This window comes from Rattus norvegicus, chromosome 8 (genome assembly GCF_036323735.1).
Source record: "Rattus norvegicus strain BN/NHsdMcwi chromosome 8, GRCr8, whole genome shotgun sequence".
NCBI lineage: Eukaryota > Metazoa > Chordata > Mammalia > Rodentia > Muridae > Rattus > Rattus norvegicus.
This window is the reverse complement of record NC_086026.1, coordinates 41,539,020-41,566,530: the sequence shown is the minus strand read 5'-3', so window position 1 is coordinate 41,566,530 and position 27,511 is coordinate 41,539,020. Positions and strand designations below refer to the sequence as shown.

The 27,511-nt window shown below is 46.1% G+C and overlaps 1 protein-coding gene across 8 annotated transcripts in view; it reads right to left on the bottom strand.

The window, feature by feature from the left end:
- The window catches only part of Kirrel3 (kirre like nephrin family adhesion molecule 3), a 539,837-nt gene that overhangs the window by 96,998 nt on the left and 415,328 nt on the right, over positions 1–27,511 (bottom strand). For all 8 annotated transcript variants that reach the window (XM_039081393.2, XM_039081392.2, XM_039081396.2 and 5 more), the window contains 1 exon segment: positions 21,685–21,762. In XM_039081393.2, the coding sequence (XP_038937321.1) occupies positions 21,685–21,762 (78 nt within the window).

Genomic DNA, 27,511 nt, shown 5'->3' with positions numbered 1-27,511 from the left:
ACGGTGGGAGAAGGGGACATGTTGAGTGATGCCAGAGGGGAAATCTGGGGATGGATAGGACCGAGATACATTGTATACATATGTGAAATTGTCAAAGAATAAATAAAATAAATTTAAACTAGATATTATATTGATATAAGTAAAATGATTTTTTTCTTTCAAACCTGAGATGCTTTCATAAACAGATCTTAGACTTGGTGGATAAGAGGAGTGGATAAAAGTTGGGGTGCTATGGAAGAGGAAGTGGAGGGGAAAAAACCCAATACTCTTTAACCCTTAGGACAGACCTTGAGGCTTTCAGGGTCAGGGGCTCTTGGGAGCACAGTGTGAGAGGCATGGGTGGGGTCCTTTTTAGAGAAAACCCTTCTCCCAACTTGCTCCCTTTTTCCTTTTTCCACCTTAGGCAAACTGTCTTTCTTCTTCCTCTTTCATCACTTTGACCCCCCAGCCTATGGGATAGTGCCACCCACACTCTGGGTAGCTAGTCTCTCCTTAATCTCAGGAAGCTCCCATATGGACACGCCCAGAGGTGAGCTTTCCTAACGTCCTAGCACCTCCTTAGTCCAATCCCGTGACTGACAACCAGTGCAGCCAGTTTCTCCAAGTCTTATTGGCACTTACTACTCATCCAAAGATGGGAAAACATAAATGAAGACCTACCGTGCATCTCCGGAAGGACATCTCTGTCACAGTGCCTGGAACAGCATGTGAAGATCAGGTGTCCTTCCATTAAATGCTTGTAGCTTGCTACCTCCGGTTTGTTTCCTGTTCTGTGCTCTGCGTTTATTGTGGGACAGTAGCTTTTGCACTATAAACTACTGACCGGGTAGATACTGTGCTGAGCACAGCACACAGAAGGGGACAGGGAAGAGACAAAGGAGAAGAGCCAGAGTGACAAGGGATCCGCTTCACAGGAGAGGAAGTCACTGAGTTATTTATGGGAACCCGCTGTGCGATGGACCTGAAGTACTGAATGCACACGTGGCAGCCATCTTTACTACGGCTTGGTGATGCATTCGGCCATCATTATCACATGTTTTAGGTGAACTGAATGCTCTAATGTGGCTCTTAAACATCTCCAGAGGGGTGAGCTTGATGCTTTGGAGAGGTGGGAGTGGCACCATGGGAGGTGGAGCCTCCTGGGAGGTCTTTAGGTCGTTGTTGATATGCTCTGTTCCTTCCTTCCTTTCTTTTTTCTTTCTCCTTCTTTCTTTCTTTCTTTCTTTCTTTCTTTCTTTCTTTCTTTCTTTCTTTCTCTGTCTTTCTTTCTCCATTTCTTTCTCTCTCCTTTTCTTTCTTTCTCTCTTTTTTCCTTCCTTTCCTTCCTCCCTCCCCCTCCCCTCCTCCTCCCCTCCCCCTCCTCCTCCCCCTCCCCTCCCTCTCCCCCTCCACCCCTTCCTTCCTTCCTTCCTTCCTTCCTTCCTTCCTTCCTTCCTTCCTTCCCTCCTTCCTTCCTTGTGTGTGCGTAAGTGCAGGGGCATGTGTCAGTGTAAATGTGGAAGTCAAAGGACCACTTCTACCATGTTTGAGAGAGGATCCCTTATTGTTCACCACTGTGGAATCCAGAATAACTGGCATTTGACCTTCTGCGGTTTTTCCTCTCTCCCTCTCCTAACTTTCAATAGGAATAATGCAGACATATCCTGTAGATCCTGTTCTACAGGGACATGGAGATTCAAACTCATTAGAAATCTACATGGAGGGATCAGAGATGTGCCCTTCTGGTTCGGTCAGAGCATCCCTTACTAGTCAGCTTTGGAGGCTCCCAGAGTGCCTGGCCAGCAGCACAGAAAGGGCTCCAATGTGTCCACCTGCTCTTATTAGTGACCAGTTGGAAGAGGCTTAAGGATACTCATTTCCTGTGTCTTTATTGCCAGGTTTCTCTCAGCTCAGAGCATGTGGTAAATTGTCTCTTTTGAGATTAAGAATGATGTCCTTGTCATGAGAAGCAGACAAGGGAGAGGAAGAAGAGCAGGACCCAGTGGCCCCTAATGATACCAGAACAGTACTGGCAGACACAAGGGAAGGGACCCGGCAGGTGGCACAGAGTTTGTTTCCTGACTTAGACCTGGTAGCACCCGTGCAGAATGCTGGGTTGTGATCTCCACAGATTGGGGTGGTGGGAATGCACTAGCCCACTGCCTGACAGATAAGAAATCTGGTTTTTGTAGAGGATCTGAGTGGGTGACAGTGACTGTGGTAGCATCAGGACCTGAGATAGGGGCAGGAACCATCTCATCTTGTATGTGTGTGAGGCGGTGGGCAGAGAAGTGTGCCTTTTCTGCTGGCCATGCTCTTAGAGCCTGGAACAAGCAAGGATATGCCCAGAGACGGAATAAGAAGTTGCACAGAATTAGTGCCCAAAGCAAGGTAGAAGGAAGGAGCCACAGGGACCTGGATTCTGAAGTGGTCTGCAGGGCAAGCCAGATGAGGGTAGGGAGAGGGTGTCTTCTGCTGTGTAGAACATCAAAGTTCAGAGGTTAGGATGTGGCAGAGAGGGACGGCAGGAGGGCCACAAGCTCCAGTTTCTGTGTTGGAAACTTGTAGAGTCGTTTGAGAGACGGGGTCTAAAGTACATAAACCATTCCTACCTCCCGTAATGACAGTTCATTTTGATGAACTGGTGTGTGGAGTATGAAAATAATCAGAAGGGGACAGTGGCCTCATGGTGGGGAGAGTGGTGTGTGTGTGTGTGTGTGTGTGTGTGTGTGTGTGTGTGTGTATGTGTCTAGAGAGAGGAGGAAAATAGGAAATAGGAGAGGGTTGAGGGGAGCTGGCTGCATTAACCCTGAAATTTGTGCTGAGACAAGCGTAGTTAATGAGAAGCCATCATTTGGGACCCATTTATTCAGGTGCCAGTTTTAGAAGGATGGATGGAGAAGGATCATCCAAAGACAGGAAGACCGATCGGGAAGATTGTGCTGTCATAAGGGCTCAGCAGAAGTGTATTGCCAGAGGGAGGAAAATGGGCTTAGCATCCTCTTGGAGGTAGGAGTGATAGCATTTGCTGGGGAGAGGTAGGCTCTTGCTGTCTGTGATGGTGAGCCTCTTGTTGTCTTCAGAGGTGAAGCTGGGCTGAGGTGATAAGGTCCTGTGGTAAGTGTGTTGATGGGGAGGGCTTTGAATCACACAAGGAAGGTGTGTTGGGTGTAGTTGGGTTAATGGGTCTGAAAGTGAGAAGGTGTAAATAACTTATGTGTATTGAACACACTGGCGTGTGTGTGTGTGTGTGTGTGTGTGTGTGTGTGTAGGCACATGGGGTCAGAGGGTGACAGATGTCTTTCTCAATTGCTCTTCACCTTAATTTTGAGACAGTGCTCACTGGGAGACTTCTTAAGTAGGCTAGGCTGGCTAGCCATTGGGCCACAGAGATCTTCCTGTCTCTGCTTCCCCAGTGCTAGGACTCTAAGCACACACTACTAGGCCTGGCTTTTTACGTGGGTGTTGGGGTTTGTACACAGGGTTCACACTTCCATGGGAAATACTTTATCAACCAAGCTATCTCCCAAGCCCTCCTTGCTGTTACTTCTTTAAAATTTATTTTTAGTGAGAGTACAAGATGATGGGTTTCATTAAGATGTACACAACCCACTCTACCCCCATACACCATAATCACATTCATGCTTCTATTACCATCTTGTTCTCCACTCATCCTGTTTGTCTTGCCACCTCTAAAGGGTTCCTTGTACTTTCATGACTTATGTAGTATTTGGTGTGGACCTGAGACTTCACCTCCAAACATGAAAAGTTTCATGTGTGTGTATGTATGTATGTATGCATGCACGCACATATATGTATACACACACACACACACACACACACACACACACACACACACACACACACACACACATATATATATATATATATATATATATATATATATATATATATATATATATACCTTCCTAAATGGGCTAAGGTCAATTTAGTCAGGTTTATGCTGGGACCAGCTGCCTGGAATTAGGTATTTAACTCCAGTCAAGGTTCACACTGACTTTGAATTCTGTTGTGTGAACAAGATGTTTTCTAGGTCCATCTTCCTTGGGAGAAGGAGATGGTGGGAGAACTTAGCTAGAGACTAGACCTTTCCCCCACTGTTCCTTTCTCTTTGGTAGAGCAGAGATTTGGAGACACTTTTTGTTTTCAGCTCAAAGAAGCATCCTGCTAATGGAGTGAGCATTTATTTTGCACAATCATGACATGTGGACAAACCCGGGAGAGGGCACAGGGACACTGGGCAGGGCTGGCACCTAGTCCTCCTCACCCAGGTCCTCTCTCTTCGGCATGTAGACCATGTCTCCAGGTCTCTTGGAGACACTTTCCTTTTCAACTCCATCATTTTCAGCCATTGGCAATTTGTTTCTGATGCACGGAATTAGGAGAAGCTTGCTGGTGTCGTGAATATTCTAGAAACTGCATGTTGATTTTGTTTAGTTGTACGTGGGAGTAAAGCACTTCCCAGGCTCAACCAAAGGGACAGAAATTTGGGGTTTATTCCTCCTCTGTTCCCTAATTCCTTGTGGGAGCTACGGTAGCATAGAACACCTTTGACTCTGACAGCCTCAAACTCCTGTCCTCAGGACACAATCTGCCAAGGTTGTCCTGGATACGATGGGTCTCTAATGAAGAACAACCGGACTGACCAAGGCAGGGTGAGTCCAAAGTTATCATAAATCACGTGCCTGCTGATTATCAGTGTTGCAGCCCCAGCCAGAGCTTGTCCTGTGCTCATTAGCAGCAGGAGGCGGACTCCGCCATCGATCCAGCAGAGGCCTGGGTGCCAAGAAGATGCTGATAAGTGCTGCAGCGAATGGGGTTCCTCTGTGTCCGTGAAGGATCCCATCCATTCCTGTCTGAGGTCACCCATAGGGAATGAGGGTGGGCAGAGGGGTGGAGGTCAGTGGAGGAGATAGGAGATGTAGAAGGGGGACATTCTGGCCACAAAACAGAACGCTGAATAATGTCCAGGCCTGCTGCTACTTGGCCACTGGACTCAGACTGGGTTCCTTCCTTTGTTTCTCTGTCTGAATCTAAGATTTTTGTGACTTTAAACAGGAAAGCAATAGGACTCTGGTACTAAAGCACAGGGATAGCACAGGCCTTGGCCATAGGCAGAAAGTATGTTTATGATTACTTCTTACAGAGCATCGGTTTGGGAGCCACTGGGCTAAGGGTGAGGCTGGGCCACAGGTTAGCGTACACCCTGATGCCTAGCATTTTTTGCTCTCTAGGCCACAGGTTGGACACATGAAACTATGTCTGTGCCCTGAGGACCCTGTGTTGCCACTTTTCAGTTGTGTGCCTTTGGGCCTGACTCTGCCATCACTCAAGCTTGCATTGGTCACCTGTAAGATGCAGAATCTAGACCACTAGATAATCAACCTGCTTCAGGCCCCTCCTTCCCAACCCTGACGCTGCAAGCTCTAACATACCCAAACTCCTCCTTTCTCAAGTCCTAATGATGAAAATAAAATGTGAGGCCCAGGGATGTGAAAGCAAACCCTCAGGGACTCTTGGTCTGTTTGGGGGAAGATCTTGTCCTAAGTATTGTTTTTTCTTTAAATCAAGAATTAAAAAACATAATCATTTTTGTAGTTCTATGCACCGTGTCCTTCAGAATGATTCCAAAACTTTTATCTGTGCAAAAATTATCCACGGAACTAACTAAAAATACAGTGTCCTGGACTCAAGCTTAGAGAGGTTGAGATGGTAGATTTTCCTGATGTCAAGGAACCTGTGTCGAGAGCTTCCAGTAGTTTGGGGATCACAGCTGAGGTGTATCCACATGTAATAAGCAACAGTGGGCTCAGGGTATGCACTCTTTCTAGACTCTTAAGATTAATGGCATTCTTGACCAGCTACTGTCTCTTTCTGAATGTGCCTTACTTTTCCCAAACTAAACCAAGAAGGTATTGGACAAGTCAACCGTTTTCCCCCTTTATAAATGTTTACGATCCTCTTGTCAGTGAAATGTCATGTACTGCAATACTAGGGTTGGGGAACTGAGTCCTGCCTCGGCTCTAATGTTGGCCTCCAAGGTGTCTGTGTGCAATGTTCAAGGGCTCAGAAGCACTGGTTCTGAGTCCTTAGATGATCTGCAGAGGTTCTACGAAGGGTAGCTTAGCTATGTCCCACTGATTGGAGTGTAAGCCTAGCTCCTCGGAACGCTGTGTGGCTGGGGTAGGCTGCCATTAAGCATCAGATGCTTTTTGTCTCTTGGCACTAACCTAACATTGAGAAGCCCAGTTTACATCTGGCACTTAATGAGGAGACTTCTTGATCCTGGTTGCAAGTAAACCATTCCAGTGCATGTCCTCTGTTCTTCCCCCTCTTGGAGACTAATGTGATCAACTTTAAAATCTCTTTTGAAATTGCATTTATGCAGCGTGTGTGTGTGTGTGTGTGTGTGTGTGTGTGTGTGTGTGTGTGTGTGTGTGTGTGTGTGGTGTGGTGTGGGAAGAGTTTAAACTCCAATAGTCAGGCTTGGCAGCACCTCTCCCCACCAAATAATCTTGCTCCCCACTAAGTACACCCAACTCTTTATAGTCATGGTTAATGGGGAGTAGGCAAGGGTGTGAAGAATCCCCACGATGGACAACTGGAGCTAATGAAACTTATTATCACTTTGGATGCAGTTTGGTATTCTTGTTTGAATATGAGTGGATTTGACTTTTTCTAGGAATTTCTAACACTTAAACAAACTCACAGTCTGATCATTGGGTTCCCTGCCTGTCTCCCCTTCAGCTGGGTGGAGAGCATCACTTCCATACTGGTCCAAAGTTAGTGGGAACCACACTCTGTCTCACCTTTGTCCTCCCTCTGGATCACACCTTCCCTAAGACAGACTGGGCATATTAACTGATTTTGCCTTTAAAGGACTTTCATTCCCTTTGGGCCTCATGCAAATAAGAGCAGAATAAGAAGCTGTGAAATGTTAACAGAGGACTTCATTAAGCAGTCTTGGTGATAGCATTTGCCAGGAATGGGGACAATTTGCCAACAGATAATTGAGAGCTGACTATATATGTGTCCTAATTAAAAAAGCGATTCTTGTCACTGCCCTGGGATTCTGGGCCCAGTCTTCTGGTTGGTTTGGGATATTAGCCACAGAGAACTTTTGTATATACTTCATGCTTCACAGAGCACTTCCCATATATTTTCTTACTTAATAATCCTCTCAGTACCCCATGGAGAAGGGTTGATCGCCAGCCTCCCAAGTAAAAACTTGAGAAGCTAAGGCTCGAAGCCAACTGTCCTGCTGTAGCGATGCCCGTACTTATTCTGTCTTCTCCCCCCTCACTCTGACTTCTTTGTCACTGTCAAAGAGACACCCTTGAGAGGGCTTTCATTAGTCGTTTCTACCCAAGAAGGCATTAACCAAGAAAGCACAGCCAACTTGTAACAGCTACCCATGTCTTTCGAAAGTTCGATGTGGGCTTGTATTTAAAGGAGAAGTTTTATGCTAAAAGCACTTAGGAAGTGGGATGGGATGTACAGGCTTTTGGGGGTGCTGAAGATAAGAGCAGGGTTCTTCCTCCCAGGAGGCTTAGACCGAAGTCCCAGACAATAAGTTGGCCATATGGAGATGTAGTGGATCGGGACAGAGTTCCCAGGATGTGGTATAAGACCCAATTCCAGGCTGGCCATTTCCACAGCAATTCTGAGACATAGAGAGAGCCTTTCCTGTTTCATGGATGAGGAATCTGGAGCTCAGAGAGGACAAATAACTGGTCCAAGGTCATTGGTGATGGGTAATGGAACCAATATTTGAATTCTTTGATTCTAGTGCTGGCTTTTGTTTACACGGCTGTACTGAGTACAGAGGGAGGTTGATCTCTGGGTTTCCAGTTTAGAGGGCAGAGAGTACTGTGTTTTAAGATGTGATAATGATAGACCATTTGCTTTATACCCTCCATGTATAGCCCTCCCCAACTCTAGATCAGGGTAATACTCCCATGTACAAATGGGGCTTAGTTGAACCTCGTAAACATTAATTTAGGATGAGCATTCTGTACCCAGTCTAAGGCATGAACGTTATATTTTCTTCTTTGTGTGTATGTGTGCCTGTTTAGAGGTCAGTATTCGACCTAGAAAGCCATCCACCTTGTTTTTTGAGAACATCACTCATAGAACCAGAGCTCTTAATGGTCAGCAGCCTTCCTGCCTCCACTTCCCCAGTGCTTGGGTTACACGTGTGTGCTTTTATGCCTAACTTTTTGACATGTGTTTTCAAGATTAAACTCAGGTCCTCGTATTTGCACGGCAAGCCCTTTCTAACTGACTAAGCCCTATCTCCCCTGACCCTCTACTGTCTCTCTGTCTCCCTCTTTCTCTTTTGATAGGCTCTCATTATATAGCTCAGACTGACCTTGAGCTCATAACATTCCTGCTTTCTCTTGCTGAGTACCGGGACTAAGGGCATGCTTCATCATGCCTGGCTTGGAACCGCCACTTCCACTCTTCTTGGCACATCCTTTGATATGGAAGCTGATTCCTGAGTTTAGTGACTAATGCCTTCCATTCCCTGCTCTGCTGGAACTGTGGGCCTTTGCAGCAGCTACTACAGTGTTGGGCTGCTTATTGGCTGGGCAATAACTTAGGGAGAGCTGGCTGGTTCCTACTCAAACCCTTGTGCTGGGCCGTGGGATCAGGGGGCCACTGTTGGTTGCCACCTTGGGAGAGTGGTCCATGCTCGCTTGCCTTTCAAGACATCTCTATTTTTTTTTTTTTTTTAGATGGAGGGCCCTTGGAGATGCTTATGGCCCCTGAAATAGCAGAGTTACTCATGACTTCACTGGAGAGAGTGGAGCAGCTATGAAACCTCCTCCCCTAAATGCAGCAATATTTGGTAACACTTGGTGTCTTGGGGAGAGAATTCATGTCTGTAATTAGTTACTGTATATCACTGTGAGTACTCGGCTCAGGATTTACTGGGCAAATACCATTTAACTGCACAATAACTACAGGTCCTTGCTGCTTATTGGGTAATTTACTAAGGCTGGGAGAATGGGGCAGGAGGGATGCCGAATAGGAGGTATTGTAACCCCTTGAATCAAACTTTATGAGTTCAGGTTTGGCAGAGAAGAGGCTGCTTGTCGCCAGCTCTCCTTGCTTTGTTTTGTGGGGTTGGCGGCAGAACTCGTCCTTTCTTTTATTCGGTGCAGAAGGACAGGTCTGAGACTGAGCTGTGGGACTGCCCACGGCCACCTAGGGTTATGGAGGGGTCTTTTGATTGAGAAGGTCTTTGGCCAGAGTCTGCTGAAGAAACCTGGCTATGCATCTAGCCTGTCATTGACTCCCTCCATGAGGCCCCTTTCTGTATCTGGGCCAGTGGGAGGGGAGGGCAGGGAGCCATTCTTGCCTGGCAGCATTAACATAATCTCAGTTCTCTCTTCTCCAACAAGCCTAAGTGTTGCTTGGGAAGCAGCCATCCCTGGACCTTGGATGGTGTTCCCAGCTCTAATCTGCTTGAGCAAAGTCTGTCTTAGTTTGGCCATGAACTGTCTAAACTCCTGTAACCTATTTAGGCCACAGAGAGGGGAAGAGACACAATAATGAAAAACTCAACGTGCAACATTGCCTTACGCAATCTAATAAATTACTCTGTAGCCGGCTGCCAGCTCAGACTAAGCCCAATATTGCCTGCAGTAATTATTTGGATCAAATGCAGTTTATCTGCTTCATATTTGTGCTTCTGTGCTCAGTGGTAACTTATAAATGTCATCGTGGTGTTTATTTGTTATAATGAAACTTAATGGCATTGGAAGCTAGGAGCCGAGCTGGTGGGGCGGCAGGTTTAAAACAATCTCTTCATCTCTGGAGAAGGAGCGAGCCAAGATAACACTGCAGTGCCCTGTAGAGAAGAGATTTGCAGAAGCACTGTGTCCTTGTACTGTGTGGTGGCGCCAGGAGTTCTAAGCTGGCACCAAAGGCCATTTGGCTTTGCCTCTGGAGACGTCTTTTCAGGAGTGGGTAAGATTTGGCTGTAAGTTAACCTAGCACTCCCCCATCTGTCCTTGCTCTGTCTTCCGAAGACTTTTGAGTTATGGGAGGTGTTCAGTGTTCACACCACCAATGGCTGATCTAAAGGGGTGATACTCATTGCTCAGGGTCTTGGGAAGCTGAGGTCTTGAATTGGGATGGGAATTAGAACACCCAATGACTGTGCTGTAGAGGATTGTCAGGGGAGGCCTGGAAGGAGAGGAGGACTGGGGATGAAGCATGAAGGAAGGAGGCTCCAAGGTACCTAAAGAGTGGTCATTAGGCCTGGTAGCAAGGAGCATGGGGAATGTACAAGGAGGATCAGGTGGGGTCAGAGTACGAGGCTCACCACAAATATAAGGCTCTGCAGAAGCAACACAGAAAATGGTGCGGCAATTAGTATAGAACTTGGAGTTTTAGCTCATCCAGTGCTGGTTTCTGTCACTTACTGGCTGGATGGCTGTGTGCAAGTTATTTTTTACTCCTGATTTTGATTTCCTCATGTGGACAATGGAGATCAGTATAGCTGTCCTTCCGGACTGGGGTGACCATTAAACAAGCCAGTGTGTCTAAAGTGATGACCATAGTATCTGGCACAGACTGAATGATGACCAAGAATTGTGGTGGCAGTGATTGGCGCCCTGCACCGTACACAGTCAACCAACATTAGCTGAGCAAATGGTCGAATCATGTCCCTTCCCACTTATGTGCATTACAAAACCCTCTTTCAAATAGCAGAGCTTGGATTTGGCCTTCGCAACACTCAGGGTTGTATAGGGCGGGCATGGAGACCCAGCACAGTTAGCGACAAGCCCAAGGCTACCCAGCTGGTACGTAGAAGGGGAACGGGTTCTCCTACATTCCAGGGCAGAGTGCCCTCTATCAAGGTCCTCCCATGACAGCTTTGGCTTGACCTGGGAGGCTGAACTCATCCTTGCTGACCCTTTGCCTTGTACAGAGTGCAGACGGTCACTCTCCAGCACAACAAGGGTTTCTTCCCAACTGCCTCCTTTTAATAGTGCGCTTGCTATTGGCTTATGAAATAGCCCTGCTCTCTCCTCAATGACATGTGTTCCTAAGGCCCCTAGCTCGTGAGTAAAGATGAAGAATGCTCACCACTGTGATTTCTCCCACAGCTTATCCCCCTCCCAGCACTCCTGATCTCTGCACAAGTGGGATTGAACTGCAGTATCCACTTGGAACAGTAAGTGCTTAAACCTTTGTGTTTTCCTAAAGCACCCGCCCAGCTATTACGTATATATTGCATACTATATATTATTATATTATTATGTATATGTTGTATATATTACAACAAACGCATGCAACATTTGTTGTAAAGGGTTGGTTGTTAAAAATAAAAATAATTTTTCTTTGCTTGATCCCTAATTAAATACTACCTGAAGAAGTGTTTGCTTCCTGCAAATAACACACCATTTTATTTACAATTTACGATGTTCACCCATGTTATTTCACTGCTTCTCATCATAGGCGTCTATGACTTTTTAAAAAAAATATATAAATTTATCATGTATAGTGCTCCGCCTGCATGCTAGAAGAAGGCACCAGATCTCATTACAGACGGTTGTGAGCCACCATGTGGTCGCTGGGAATTGAACTCGGGACCTCTGGAAGAGCAGTCAGTGCTCTTAACCCCTGAGCCAATCTCTCCAGCCCTGACTTCTTTTCTTATATGACAATGCTCACTCAAATTATTTTTGTTGCCACTTATAACTGTAATTTTGCTACTGTTATGAATTATAATGTAAATGTCTGATATGCAGGTATCTGGTATGTGACCCCCCAAAGGTCACGACCCACAGGTTGAGAATAGTTGTTGTAGAAGACCAAGACTCAATTCTCAGCACTCACATGGAGGCTTCCTATCTGTAGCTCCAGTTTCAGGGGGATCTGATGACCTCTCCTGGCTGCTGCAGGTATGCATATGGTACACAGACATACATGCAGGCAAAACACCCATATGCATAAAATAAGATTTTTTTAAAAAGGGGATGACATTTTTGATGGGGTTAGTAGAAAACGATACAAGAATATAAAGGGCATTTTGATCTTACACCCTCATGGGTTCTTTCTGGTCCCCTCTCTTTTTGGAAGTTCCCCAGTACTACTGCAGTCAAAACTGACTTCGTCTACTGCTGCACCCCAAGAGAACATTCTCAGTACATCTCTTTGGTTTTTCTCACTCCACTTTTCTCTGTCGCTAGCCATTCATCTCTCACTGAACCCCGATTTCTGGGGTGGGGGAGTTACCAGTTCTGTTGGAGTCCCATGGATCTCTAGGGTATACGATTTCAGAATCTGTGGGACAGTTTCTGACCCCCAGTTCCAGTGAGCCCTGCTGCTGGGAGATTTCTCTTAGGTGGTATTCATGACAACCAGGAGGTGCTGGGATACGCAAGGGGGCTGGGAGCTAACACTTCCCCCTTGTGTATGAGCCTTAAGCATCCTCCAACTAATTTACCTTAAGAGATAGTATGTAATGTCCCACTCCTGGGGTCTCCTGACTTTGACTCGTTATTCTATAGCATGTCTCAGAGTTCCTTCAAGCCTAGGCTCTAGTTGTCTGCAGTGATTACAGACTGGGTGACACTTCGTGTTGGCTCCATCCTTCCATGTCAAGTTTTAAAAAGTCACTCTGGTACCCTTTTTTCCTGAAGATAAATGATCACATTTAAATGTGCCTCTGGGGTAACTGGGCAAAGTGAGAATATTCTCCCATATCTCCCACAACTCTGAGTACATAGTCAGCACCTGGTAAATCCTCAAAGCAAACAGGAATGAACTTTCAGAACAGACCCAAGTGCAGCTATCAGCACACCGAGAGCAGCAGGCTAGCCAGAGTGGCTCGCCTCTTTCTAGGCCTGAGAGCATCCACAACCACATCCTCAGCCACGGCACACGATTCTGGGCCACACCTTGTCAGGTGCAGAGGAACTGCGGCCTAGCATCCTTCCTCAACAAGAGAGGAGTGGCCTGTGCCCTATTTTGAGATCCTTTCGTGAATAGCGGTTGAGATGTGTTACTCTTTACTGCTAAGAATGGTGGTTATTCCTAGTCCATTTGACTCGGAGATGGGGAACTGTTACATTGCTCTATTTATCCCACACTTGGTATGCAGTTACTGAAACTGTCACCGTGTCCTATATTCCATAGGCCATTATGTGTATTTCAAACCATTATATAAATGGACTTGATTTGGTACTTCTGAATGTCATCAAACTCCTCCCATACCGGTAGCAACACTGTTTCCATAGAAACAAATATATTTCAGCAAGAAAGGCACAAGGAAGAAGCAGACAGAGCAGAGGAGAGAAACAGTATCCCATTGCTGCTTTCAGAGTGCTGGACCTGGCACTGTGCAATGACCGCCCTGAGAAGGTGCTACGAGTGCCTTCAGATTTTTATTGACTTCCCCTCAATAAAGTCCTGGGTAATTCATCTCGGCCCCAAACCTACTCATTCTGCTACACAGCTCTGAGAACTTTACGGCACCACAGGCCATTAGGCAAGTCATTTATTTCCACTCTTCTATGCCTTCCCCAGACTCGGGGGGTGGTGGTGTGGGGGTGGGGGTGGGGCCTGGAGCGAGGGTCTCGGCATTATTGAGCTCAGTGATGAAGCTTTGAGGCTAGATGAGGGCAGAGAGGCAGAGAGGGGAGAGGAGGCCTCCTCAGGACACAGCATATGGGGAGATCCCATTATCTTGGTAATAAGTGTTGCTTCCCAGGTCACTTGACCCCTTGTTAGTACAGTTGAAATGGTAGGATGAAGACTCTTAGAGCTAAAGGACAATGACCTCTTTAAGGAAAGCACCCAAGTGTCAAATTCTCCAAGAAGCTACCCTGGACACACCTGATATGGATTTTAGTGAGTGGAGTTTCCTTCTCTGTGGCCACAGCTGATGATTCATACTTGGGTGCAGGCAGCTCTGATACTTACACTACCCTATCGTGTGCTCGATAGCCTTCTGAGCAGGGACCGCCTTCACGTGCCCCAGGGCTGGCACTGTGCCGTGCACTGAGCCACTGGATGAAAGGTGGTCAGTCCTAAGTGCCCAGCTCCACTGTCTGCAAAGTTCTTTCTATCCAGTGGAACTTGGCAAGGATGTTTGAACCATCAAAGGATGGTATGGATGACATCTCAGCTTATAAAACTGTGGATCACGACACCATTGGGGGTTGTAATAAGAGGGTTATATGTGGAGGTGATAAAAAAAATTTGGCCTCAGTGAAAGGTTTCTGAGCATGCAGTGACCGGAGCACTGACTTTGAAATCAAACATGCAGGGAATGAGGCGTTTCTGGCAGTGCTCACCTGTGTCACATCTGTCAGAGGCACTGCAGCCTTGGTTTTGAACACAGCGCTGTTCACTTCACACTGTCACCCCGACATAGTGCCACCCAGTGGTCCCTGAGTCACCTACCTCAGCTCAGTTTTGAGACACCAGGTGTTACAAATGGCGGTGTTTTTACTGTGCATACAAAGTTTTTGCTCTCACAGAAACATAACCATTTAATTATGGAAGACAAAAGCTTCAATATTTTTCTACCATCATTCTTTGATGTGTGGGTATCAAAGTGGTGTGTCTTCGGATAGTGCTGAATCTGAGTGTTTGATCTTAGAAAACTGTTATTTAAATTGCTGATTTGAGCTTTATGAAAAAAAACAAAACACGAAATGAACTTTGGCTTGGGATTAGGGTGGAATTTCCAACAATCTCTCAAGTGCACTGAATATACTTCTGCTGTGTCACACGATACGCTTATGCAAAACGGAATTCTCAGCTCTGACAAGTTTAAGATCAAAATACTGATCTGAAAACCATTGGAAGTGTTCCACACCCTGCAGCAGCAAGATTTAGTCAAGATTGAATTTTTTATGTAAAAATAAACAAGCACACCCATCTCATTAGTGAACAGATATGCCTTTGTTTTTAATAAATGGTAAAATTATGCTTGTATCAAAGATTAAGAGATATTAATTTCTTTATGATTCTATGGTTTATCATCAGTAAATGCTCAGTTTACGTGCCTATGTACTTGGAGTCATATAAATGTTTCATTTAGACATTTCTATATCTGTACAGTCACAAAAGTTTAAGGGGCCATCAGGTAGAGGACCTTTGACCCCTTTTTGCTCTCAGGAATCCATGATGACTTGCTTCTGAGCCTATTGTGACTTGAGCTGGAATTGCATCTAGATTTCTCTGACTCCCAAGCTCCAATGTTGATCTTTAGGCTCACGAGTCACGATGCTAAATAAAATATTTAAACCAATGCAGGCCTCAAGACGACTGGCACTGAAGAACAGCTGTTTGTCCTTGGTGGTCTCTGCTGAGGACAGAGCACATCTCTGGCTCAGGGTTCAGAGCCTGGTACAGGGCTGAGCTGTGGGACGAGCATGGGTGAGGGTGACCTCCATGTGTTCTCTCACGGAACTCTCTAAAGAACCTACTTCCTTTCCCCAGAGGTTCTTGCAGCCTGTCTCTTTCAAAAACATACCCTAACCCCATTGATTAGGCACCCCTCCCCCACCCCTGCCATTGACACACTCAGTTGTGTTGCCCCAGACTTCACTGATGCTTAGATTTGGGTCCTGGGCCCAACGCCTGTCCCCAAGCTGGGTCTGTCATGTTGGGTAAGTCACATGCCTTTCTTGAGACAGTTTCCTCTTTACTAGGTGTTTGCTCATGTTTCTTTTCACATAGTCCCAGGGCTAGAACCGTCTCCCCATCTTTACTCTTCTGCCAGTATTCACTCTGTGCAAACATTTGAGTTAGGCCCCCTGAGACATATCCGACCTAATGGAGCTTACTGACTGGGAGGGCAGGGCAGACAGCTATTCGTGAAGCAACTGTAATATGAACTTACATTTGTGCATAGGGGTAAGCATTCTGGAGGGCAGGACTGAAAGATCATGAAGTACACAAACCTGACCTAGACTGGGGAAAGCAGAGCAGAGGAGCCTTGGTAGGAAAGATAGCGGAGCTAAGGTTTGGATGACAAGCAAGAATGGGCATGCTAAAGGCAGGGAGATGGATGTGTTGGGGATGATGTATGGTCTAAGAAGAGGGACCAAGGACACTGAAGTCCTATGTAGGAGAGAATGACTTCCTTGAGAAGGAGAAAGAAGGTCCATGTGTTTGAAGAACTTGCAGGAATCAGATTGTGCGAACCCTTAAAGGTCGTGGGGAGGACTTAAATAGTCTTAAAAGCCGTAGGAAAATCATTGAACTATTTCCTAGTAACATAGTAACATGTTTGCATTTTGAAGCACTGCTTTGGCTGTGTGTGATGAAGAAATGGGCTGGAGGCTGATTGGACATAATGAGGAAAGAGAGGTAAGGAAAGACAGAGAGGGAGGGAGGGAGAGAGCACAGGAGAGGAGAGAAAGGGGGAGGGGGAGGGAGAGAGAGGGAAAGAGGGAGAGATTTGAAAGATACCCAGAAGGTAAAATCCCCAGGACATGGTGCAGCAAGGATGCAAAAATGAGAGGGGGATGGGGAAGTTTACAAAGTAATCTGGCATGGTCTGCAGCCAGGGGACCCCTCTGGTCTTGAATAAACAGGTCTTCTGCAGGAATGATGGCTGGTGGAATAAGCCTGGGACAAAGCTATAGAATCTTCCATCAGATTGTGGCAGGAGAATGGAAATAGCTAGTCTCCTGCTCCATGATGCTGAGTGAATTAAATAACAATCATAAAGTGCCCTGGAAGCCCGAGTCTTGCCATAAATAATAAACAGAGACGTTATACAAATAACCAGCTTCGTAGCCCCAGTGGAGGAAGACACATCATCAAGAAAAATGAAATAAGAAAAAAATATGCGCCCCAAAGCGCCAACTAACAAAATGACAGTATTAGCCAACATCCTGGGGACTGTGGCAGGCACCTCAGAAATGCTCTCAGGAAAATGATTGTGTGCCCTCTGCATGAGCCAAACTGGCCCCAAGGATCCTCGTGGGAGGAGCTGTTCATAGAAGCAGAACTCCTCTTTCCTAGGTTCAGGGTTTTGGGGAGAGGTCCCAGGCTACCTACTTTCCCCTTGCACAGTGTAGTTAGTTTGCAGGTTGGGTGGCATTAAAGTCAACTGTGACCTCTATCTTCTCTTCAAGGAGAGGCAGGAGAAAGAAACTCCCAAGTGTCTTTGGGGGCAGTTGGCAAAAACCACTCAACTTAAAACTGGCTTAGTGACCAGGAAGCCTTTGTTTACCAGGGCCCGCAACATTGACAGATGCGTGAGGGGCAGATTAGAGTTTGCATCATCACAACTCCGAGTCTTTGCTGGTTAGTTTTGACATGCACTGTGGTCACCTGGGAAGGTCAAACCTCAAATGAATTGCCCTTATCAGGTTGGCCCGTAGGCAAGTCTGTAGGGGCATTTTTTTTTTGTGGTTAATAATTGAAATAGAAGGGCCCAGTTCACTGTGGGCATTGGCATGTCTGAAGGGGTGGTACTGGGGTTTGCTTATACATAGGAAAACAGGCTGAGCAAGTCATGAGGAACAAGGCAGTAAGCTGCACTCTTCCTTGATTTCTGCCTCTGTGCTCCTTCCTTAAGCTCCTGCCCTGGCTTCCCTCAACTGTAAGCTAAATAAACCATTTCTTCCCCCAAGTTGTTCTATTCAGTGTTCTGTCACAGCAACAGAAAAGCAAACTGATAAAGAGCCTTACAGGTGACCTTCTTGAAATTATTCAACATTGGGTTGGTGAAAGTTGAATTCTAGATGCCCAAAGTTTTGCCAGGACAAGCTCCCACACCTGGCTCCATGTACTTTCTCCAACTATGTGGCAGCCATTGCTTTTTCCTTACCATCTCTTTTAGGGGATAGTAGACCAGGGTTGTTTTATACTCATTAAAGAAAGAAAGAACAGGCCCCTATATCATCACAAAGAACTTCAAGTTCCCTGTAGCTATGAGTTTGCATTCTTTATGGCCCCATCTCCTGCCTAGGGCTGAGAGGTGAGGACAAGAGCTATGGTGGTCATTCACTGGTCCGCAGAATGAGAGCTAGCACGATGGTGCCGCAGGGACTGCACAGAAGGGAGGCCAAGGTCTCCTTGCCTCCTCTCTCCTTTTAGCACACTTTTCCTTGTTTACCCTTCTCAAGATGAGCTTCACAGGACTTTCTGGTTCCTAAAAGACTTGTGCTCTACAAGGTATATCTTTTTATAATGTTCTGCCTTTGATACTCCCCTGGGCAAGGACAGTTTTCCTGGCATTTCACTCTGCAGGGGGCTTGAGAGGCCTCTAAACCTGCAACCAATGGAAAGCTACTGACTCAGGTGTTGCTGAAGATGTGGAGACAACCCTGGTCAGGGGCCTGTTTTACTGCCCTGGCTGACCTGGAACTCGCTATGCAAACCAGGCTGGTGTAGAACTCACAGAGATCCATCAGCCACTACCTTCCAAGTTCTGAGATTGAAGTATCAGGGTCCTTCTCATGACCCAGCTGATATCCATGGCTGACTTTGGATATTCTTGTACTCACAGCCTCGGTCAAACACTTACTTAAGCAATTTACCGCCACTCCCCCTATGTGTGAGTCATTGAACTAGGTTTCTAGGATGCGAAAACAGGGACCTGAGGTCTTCCCTGTCCCACAGGTGGGGCCAACGGTACACAAGTAAGAAGTTGATACATCATCACAAGTTGTGATACACTGCATAGGAAGCAGACTGTTTGTCCAGGTGGAGCATATGGGAAGGGAGAGGGGCTCTGGTTTAGGTGAGGTGTGAGCAGGGGCTCTTTGTAGAGATGTTTTTCAGTGAGACGTGTCTGGTGATTTTACAGTTAGCTGTTTGTGGGGCAGGGACTGTGTCTTATTCACTTTAACAGCTCCTGTACTTATAATGCAGCCTGACACTTATTATGAAAAATTGGTATCATTCTTATGGTATTCAATGAATGTTTGATGAATAAATAAGCAATCTCTTTCCAACAGCTCCTGTAAAGCATAGAGTTCTTAATCACACGAAGACAATGGTATCAGACAACACTGGCATTCTGTGCCCAGCCTGTCTTTAACCCCTCTGTCCTAGTAGGGCCTTAGCTAATTTTTGCTTGTTTTTCTATTGGATTCCAAGATTTTTGAGTTCAAACAGAAAAGAACTCCCCCAACCCGCACAACATTTACTACCCCCCCATTCCTGTGAATGCTACATATATTCTCCGAGAGGCTATTAGGCACTCCTAAATAGAGCAACTCTCTCATTGACTATCACATGCTTCCTTAAATGATCTTTGAATAGCATCTTCTTTTTATTGCTTTGTGTTAGCTTAACAGCACCGACTGTGATTATTCTAACTTATGACAAGCCCCAGATCTATAAAGCTCCTGTTCATTCATTATTTTCCTATTGCTCCTTCTCACATGTTTGTTGTTTTTGGAATGTAGTGAGGAGGGGTTGGTGGTGGAGGGAAAATAAAATAAAAGGAGATATAAAATTAACAGGGAAACAAATGAAATAGGGATCTCACTGGGTGACGGATACCCTATTAGATGCCGTTAAACAAAACAAATATGCTTTAATACAACACAAGCAAAGATTTTTATACTTATTCTGAAATGGAAATCAAGCAATCGCCACTTTATCTCTAATGGGAAAAGCAGCTAATTGTCTCAATAGCTTACGAATTCTGGCCACTTGGAGAAAAATAATAATTATTGTTTTTTTTTTAATGCTTTACCAATTGTTCAAATCATACCAAGGTGCACTGTCTGGCACAAGCCAAGAATTCTGTTGCTTGATCGATGTCAGGACTGCTATTCCTATTCAATTATTAATATGTAGGAGTTATAATTATTTTCGGTATTGCTATGAGATAATTATAAACCATAAAACAGTCCCTGTGCTTGTGGATGCTTTTCTCATCTGCAAATGGGTTGGGCTCTAAGAGCTCCCAAGCAGAGCATGCCTCTCATTTGCTTGCTTAAACAACACATGGACTTTAGAAGAGAGAAAATGTGCTGTCTGGCACTTGGGAAACAAGGCCGTCTAGCTTGGAAGAAAAGCCCTCTTCCCTTTTCCCATTGTGACTTGGACCCTTCCAGACCCAGAACTCACCCACTGCACATGGCTTGTTCTACCCCACTGTCTTGGCCTCCTCTAGCCTGCCTCCATTTTGCCTGCTGAGACTTGTAACACACCACACATGTCGACTCAGCCTGCTCAGCATCCATTACTTCATTTTCTTGGTCACTTAGAAGCTGAGGTCAGACATCTGGAGCTTCAAGATCCTAATGCAGCCCAGTTCCTGGCTTTTTCTGCTCGCCCAACCCCTAAGAGCCTAGCCTCTGTTTTTGTAATGAGCATCTCCAGCAAGAGAACATGTCTATTCAGCACCACGGACAGAGTCATGCTGTCAGCGTCCACAAATTAGAAGTTACTGCCTACCTCTCTCTTAGGGGCTGCGGTGTTGAAAACAGAGAGGGTGATGAGAAAGAAAAAAAAGCTAATGAAAAAGACTGATGGTCTTGCCACAAAGTATGCAGCCCCAACCCCTGGCTGTGCTCAGCCATGGGGCTCCTACAGATGATAAGTGGTTGCTGGAAGCTTGTTGGTTTCTTGAATAGGCAGGCAGTGAATGTAAGTGTTAAGAGCTTCCTGGACTTGCTTGTGCTCATCTTTCTCCTAGTAGACTGTTGTCTTGATGGGAGGGGTTCTGGTGACAAGCCCATAAGTAGTCCAAGATTCTGGTATGGGCCATATACAGAGACATGAGTGTCATAGCTGGTAGGTTGGGAGGATATGCAGTTGTTGAATAGAGGGAGAAGGCACCGGGCTGTGTACAGTGTAATTCATGGCCAGATGCTAGGGGTGTCCTGACTCTTTCTTGGCTGAAGTGGGAAAGAGGCTACAGGAGCTCTGAGCCCCAGTGGGGGCAGCTCATGGCAAGCCAGGCTGGTGGTAGGAAGCCAAGACTTCATTTGTCTGACTTTAATGAATAAATGGCACCCCCAGACATTGTTTATCTACTTTTGAACCCTGACAAACAGTCTGTGGCATCTGATGAAGAGGGTTATTAGCTGCATGGAGACAGATGGCTGGGGATGGAGAGGATTGGCTCTTTATTACAGCAGACCCATAAGTGACAGTGATATTCTCACATCCCAGCCCACACGTCAAAGTCAATACATTCCTCAAGTCCTCTGGGACATACGCTGGCCCAGTACTTCTGGAAGGTAGAGACACCCCTGGGAGACAGAATTCAGTCTGTGTGGTTGGGAAGGTAGGCAGATCTCTAAAAACAGGCTCTTGGAGCATAGTACCGCCTTATTCTCTACGATGCTCCCGAGTTCCCTATAAAGCACTGTCAATTCAAGAAGTAGGAATGATTCAAGAGAAGGAGGGAGAATGTTGGATTGGAAAGACAACAGGAGCAGATTTTAATGGGGTTGGGTAAGTGGGTAGAAGAGCAAAGGTAGGCGATAAATAGAAAGAGAAGTAAGGGGCATGCAGTGGGAAGAGAACATAGCAAACGAAAAATACTGAATCACCACGGCACGCTTTAGCACCAGCTGCTCTTCCCTGTGTAAATAGCACCATGAAGATCGAGCTGAGCCTCCCACTCTCCTTCCCGAGCGGCTTTGTGTTCCTTGTCCAGGTTCCTCTGCACCACAGTTGTAGAATACCCTCCCCTCACTGTGTTACCCTTAAGGGGTTGGGGAGGTTCTCACTGACCTTCATTCATTCTCCGAAACTTGTCCTTGGCCATGTAGCCCAGCACCAGACAGCATCCTCTCCTCTGGAGGCCAAGCTCTGGAAGGAAAGCATAGGTGGGTGAGTTGGGAATGGGTCATGTGTCAGAGACTCCTTAGCATGGGGCTGTGGATAAGCAGGGATGTTTATTTAGAAAACGCAACTTTCAAGGCAACTTACTTTGCCATGTAAGTGTTTTTACAGCACTTCTATCCTAGGCAAGCTTAAAGTCAATAGTTCTTGCTAGACTCTCACAACCTCACGTGAGGCACAGAGCACTGTGCCTTCCATTCCTACCACCTCCATTTTCGGACATACAAAGGAAGAAGCCTTATTGGAGTCAGGATTTTAAAAGTAGGCTCTGGGATGCATTCTCATAACTATTATTCTGGGCTATGGGAATTTTTATGGCTTAAGTTTGAGGACCATGCCCAGGTCACTTTGAGACTGTGGACAGACTAGCTAAACAGGAACACCTGGTAGCGTCCAGAATGGGGCAGCATGATCAGACGCAACGGTGACCCAAAAGGAATAGTGAGAATGACTATAGTGAGAACAGGAGAAGACACAGAAATGCTGTGTAGACAGGATGTCTCAACCTTCAGGAAGGGTGAGATTCTGCAGTTGCTGACTTTTGTGTGTTCCTATGGGCAGTCACTGGTTAGCAACGGCATCTAGGACTTGGGAAGTTCAGACGTAGAGCACAGGGGTGAGCAGTGGTGACGCACACAAGGACTCATAGCGCATTGACTTTCCCAGAAGAACAAGACAGAAAAGCAACTCTGGGTAGCAAATGCCTGCCACTATCTCTTGCAGAGCATTTTATAAACCAGCTTCTATTGTATGTGAGTGGTAGACCTGAGTATGTCCTCCTCACTAGAGGGCAAGCTATCCTCTCTTTTGACTTTTAGTCCTGATTTCTCTTGGGCACTTCATGAATTCTGAAACAACTCCATATCCAGTTTAATTTTTAACTCCCATAGCAATGCTTTGTGGTATGCAGATGGGCTATGTTCACGTGTCACACAGATGGAGAAACGGAGGCTCAATAGTGTTGAGGGGGCTGTCTTTGGTACGTTTGATTCATCTCTGCTTGTTCAGAAGCCGTAAAACCACGACAGCTGCCCTAGACTGTACGCATGAGTATGTGATACTGTTCTAGAGTACACAGGACTGCAGCTCCCCACTTCCCCAGAATCTTGCCAGGATTGCTGCTACCTGACTGCTTCTACCTTATCTTCTCAGAGAAGGAGGCTCCCACTGAGTGCTATCACACTTGTCTATGACATGCATGTGTCTTTGGCCTTCCACCCCTGGGTGGCTGGGCTATCAGGGAATAGACAGAATGGGATGATTCCTCCTCCCGCCTCTGCTCAGAATTCTCTGTATCCATCTGGTGCAGCTCAGGTCTAGCCTCCAAAGACACCAGGATGAAAAGAAGTGCGGGGCCCTCGAGAACAGACAAGTCAAACTTGGGGCCTCATACCCCAGGGAAAAACAAAGCTCGGTTGTAGGATGCCATAGCCCAGGGAGGTCACCAGCTTTGATCTCCTGATTTTTTTTAAAGGGATTTATTGACTATCAGTGAAGAGCAGAGAGGCAGATCTGAGGGTGCCGTTTCCAAAGGCTCACTTCCCTTCTTTCCCCCTGCACAACAGCTCACTCATCTGAAGATGTAGCCAAACCGCCCTCACTTCAAACGGCTTCACATCTCAGGCACCCAAATTGACATGTTAAGTTCTCCCATCCAGGGCCTTGGCCCTTTCTTCGGGGGCTCCTGTTCTGTCGAGGGCCGTGTGGATCAAAGCCCCTTTGATGTTTACTTACTATATTTGTGCATTCCTTCTAATAGCCACCTCCAAAAGGCAGGAATGTAGCATGCAGAGAGGGGGCCAATGGAAGAACAGGCTGTGAGGAGCCTCATAGCTCCAGTTAACGGTAGCTTTTTAGGCAAAAAGCTTGCATATAAAGTCCAAGTGTTGACACTAGGAAGACCATTAGGACGACAGGCACAGTGTTCATCACCAGAGTGATGTAATTGTTATTGGTCCCTTTAATATTTATCACTGACTTATGCCTGTCTAAAGCACACGAGTGGTAGCTTCTAATGAGAGAGGGAGAGCATGGGCTACTAGACTGAGCCTAGGAGGGACTCTAGAGTAGCATTGAGGAAGGAGGATAGAAGATGCTAGAAGGATTTGGCCAATGTTTCTTCTGTCTTCTGGGCAGCTTCCCACACTCTCAGGTGAACGTAAGGAGAATAGCTCTAAAGACTAAAATACGAGTGGCCTGTCATATCTGATTGTCCACAGGGTTTGATTCTGCAACTCACTCTAACTCACTTTATGTGTCACATACTGGGATACTTCCCAAGTTAGCAGCAGAGGAGAGGCTGTGCCTCATACAGTTATTATAAGTAAGAGTCTGCCTGACTATATTTGATATTTGTAAATGAGCAGGGAAAATTTTTTTAAATGCTCTGATTAATAAAAGAAATTGAGGACGAGGTAATTTCTCAATGTACTTGGCTCATTTAATTTGACACGTGTGGGTTAGTCTTAATTATTTAGGCAGCTACATTACAAGGCGCTAATAAGCACACTGCAAAAATTTATTAAGTGAGAAGGCTTTCTGGGTGCCTCATTGCTGAGAAGTGGGGAGAAGCCATTGGGATCCTTTGGAGAGCAAGTGAGCTGCAGGACTCGCAAAGTGAGGATTAGCCAGCTTGTCATATACAGAAAAATGGGATGCACTTTGGAGAGATTTGTACAGCTAAATTAGAACTCACCAAATCCACATATGGAACTCCCCAGCAGGGACAAAAGTGGATGAGGCAGGGGGATGTGGGTGCCCATCTAGGGAGGGAGAGCATTGTCAGAGATACTGACCATATATAGACCAACAAGGAAACAGAAAGTAATCATGGGGGTTGTGGGAGACATCCAACAAGCCAAAAGAACAAGAGTACTGGGGGAGAAACAGAACAGGAACCTCCTTTTTTGAGGTAGCCCAGTCACCAGTCTATTCCCTTCTTTACTGAGATGGTCAGTAGAGTGAAAACACATGCTAGTTTTGAACCTCCAGTAGGTTCTTCAAGTAGGTTTTGAGTGGCTTCCTCAGTGGCAGTTCCACCCAGATTCTTCAAAGACTTCATGGACTATGAGTGAATGAAGACTTGTTTTAAAAATAGACTGTTCATAGCAAAGTTTAAAGCCATTTGCAGTTGGGTTTTAAGGGCACTGTCTGAGAGGGACAAAGGCTTAATTGGTGCTGTGTGCACAGAAACAGGTTTCAGAACAGAGATGTGTCTTAGGGAGAAGGATGTTTGGCACTCTGGGAGCTTTTGAGCTCTGGATTGTGAGTAACAGAAGGGTCAGGTTGTCCTTTTCCAGTCCTCAGCCTCCACTCCCAGGTTCAGTGCCTAGCACAGGGCAAATGCTGGGCAAGGGGCAAACTCAAAGACGTTGGGGGTGGTGTGAGCAACTCCCCTCCTCCCACATCAGAATGAAGACGATGAGCTCTGATGTAGCAGGATGCATTTAGGTTAGGCTGGGATGCTTGTGGAGTGAATGAAACTTGTAATTCATCCAAACAGGGAACTGTTCTACAAGTAGGGAACACTGTGGGATTTTCTCCAGGGGGGAATAAAAAAGGAAAGCTTTGTAAATGGAGCGGGTGTCTTCAGCACACAGGATGTGGATGGGGCTCTTTCTAGCCGCGGATCCCTTTATTCTCAACACTACTACTAATAGCACGGCGATACTTCATCCCATTTGTGGCACACTTATGTTTTTCACAATGCTGTAATATTTACTGTCTCATTAGATGCTCGCAGTAGCTTGGTGATGTAAGAGAGGCAGAAATTATTTCCTCCATTTTGGATTTAGAAAGAAAGGCTTGGAGAAAGAACTAAAAGGACATTTCAGAGCCAAAGGCTGATTGCTGGATCTCATCCTAGAGCTCAGGGCTGGTTTCAGGGTTAGCTCTTAGGGGTACCAGGATGGCCAATCTACAAGTCAAAACAGACTAAGGAATACCAGAGATTAGTGGTCACAGCTGTAGGACTGCATTGTAGATTGAATTGGTTACATGCTCTCCTATTCATATGCTGTGGTCCTAGTCCACCCACCCCATGCCTAAGCCCTCACCCCTAGGTATGATGTTCTGTGGAGATTGGGACTTTGCAGAGTTAGTCAGGTTAAAATGAGGTCATTAGGATTCGCTGCAGTTCAATAGAGCTGGTGCCCTTATAAAAGGGGAAATTGAAGGAGTGTGTGTGTGTGTATGTGTGTGTGTGTGTGTGTGTGTGTGTGTGAGAGAGAGAGAGAGAGAGAGAGAGAGAGAGAGAGAGAGAGAGAGAGAGAGAGAGAGAGAGAATGACACATGAACACATCTGAGATGATGATAAAACTTCCCATTTGTGGGTTGCTTATTTTTTGACTACGTTGTGATAATCACTACCTCATTCAGTTGCTGAAAACTATCGTTTTCAAATGTGTACACGCTTTTGGTAGGGTTAGAAGCTAGAGCAGCCATTAGGGAAATATCAGATGCTTTCTCTCATGTCCATGAAAGTCAAAAGAAAATTATTTTGGAAGAGGCAGGAGATCAGAGGTACGGAGGGAGGGTGCAATAGAGGACATTGAGAATAAGACCAAGGTACATTAAATATGTGTATGAAACCTCACCACGCACAATTAATACATCCTAATAAAAAATTAACAAGGGTTAGCACTTTTCCTCCTGAAACTGTTTGGCTCTGGCATGTTTCTACAAGCTACCAGACAGGAGCTGGAGTCTTGCAGGTGCAGGGAATCCTTAGAATGGTTAAGATGGGGAAAGGAGGGTACTGCACACTTTAACCTGGTGCGGATGATGCACAGAAGAGGTAAGTCCCGAGAAGAGCAAGAGCAGCTAGGAGGGTCCTGCCATGCTCCAGGCGAAAGACGACGGTTTCCCATCTGCTACCCCTTCTTGCTCTCTGAATACAGCAGGGATCGGAAAACAGGTAGAAGGACACAGAGGCTTCTCAAGGGGGACACACAGAGCCCGTAATCCTTGCCATCTCAACACAGAGAGCAGCAGAATGGCTGAAAATAGCCTGAATTCCCCAGATGGTGCCTTGGACCATATGGAGGAAGCGCCAGCTGGACCTGGTTGGAGTTGCTGGGAGGTCCTGATGCTTCCGAATGAGCAGAGCTGGCTGATACTGAGACGCTTCACTCAGCAGTGAAGCACCCCACGGTCTCCTCTGAGCTTCTGCTTCCTTGTTCCATCTATAAATTACTGCTCCTGAGATCTCCCTTGCATGATTTACATGAAAAGCCAACATACAGTAAAAGAGCTGAGATGAAAGGACCTGAAAAGAAAGAATCCAATGAGGCAAACACCAGAGTCAAGTCTGGAGGTCAAGTACCCTCCTCTTCCCTTGCAGATAGGAAAATGGAAACGAGATGGGGAAGGACCCCACCAAATCCATGTGGTGAGCCACCAGGTCGGCACGGAGGCACAAGTCAAATGAGCTGGAAAAGTTGAAGGGAGTTAGAAAGAGCCTTCACAGGAGAGACATAGGGCTTAGAAGCCCTGGAAACAAGGAAAAAATAGTAAGTCTGGGAATGGTTCTGGGACGAGACATTGGAACTAAAGGACTGTGTGGCTCAAGAAAAGAGGCAGAGATGGCCATCATGTCTTTCATTGGAAAGATAAAGGATTGTTGTGTCTATATCAGAGTTGGTGTGACCACAGAGAGAGCTGACTGTGTCACATGACACTGACAGTACATAGTGGGCACTGCTCCCAAATGGAAAAT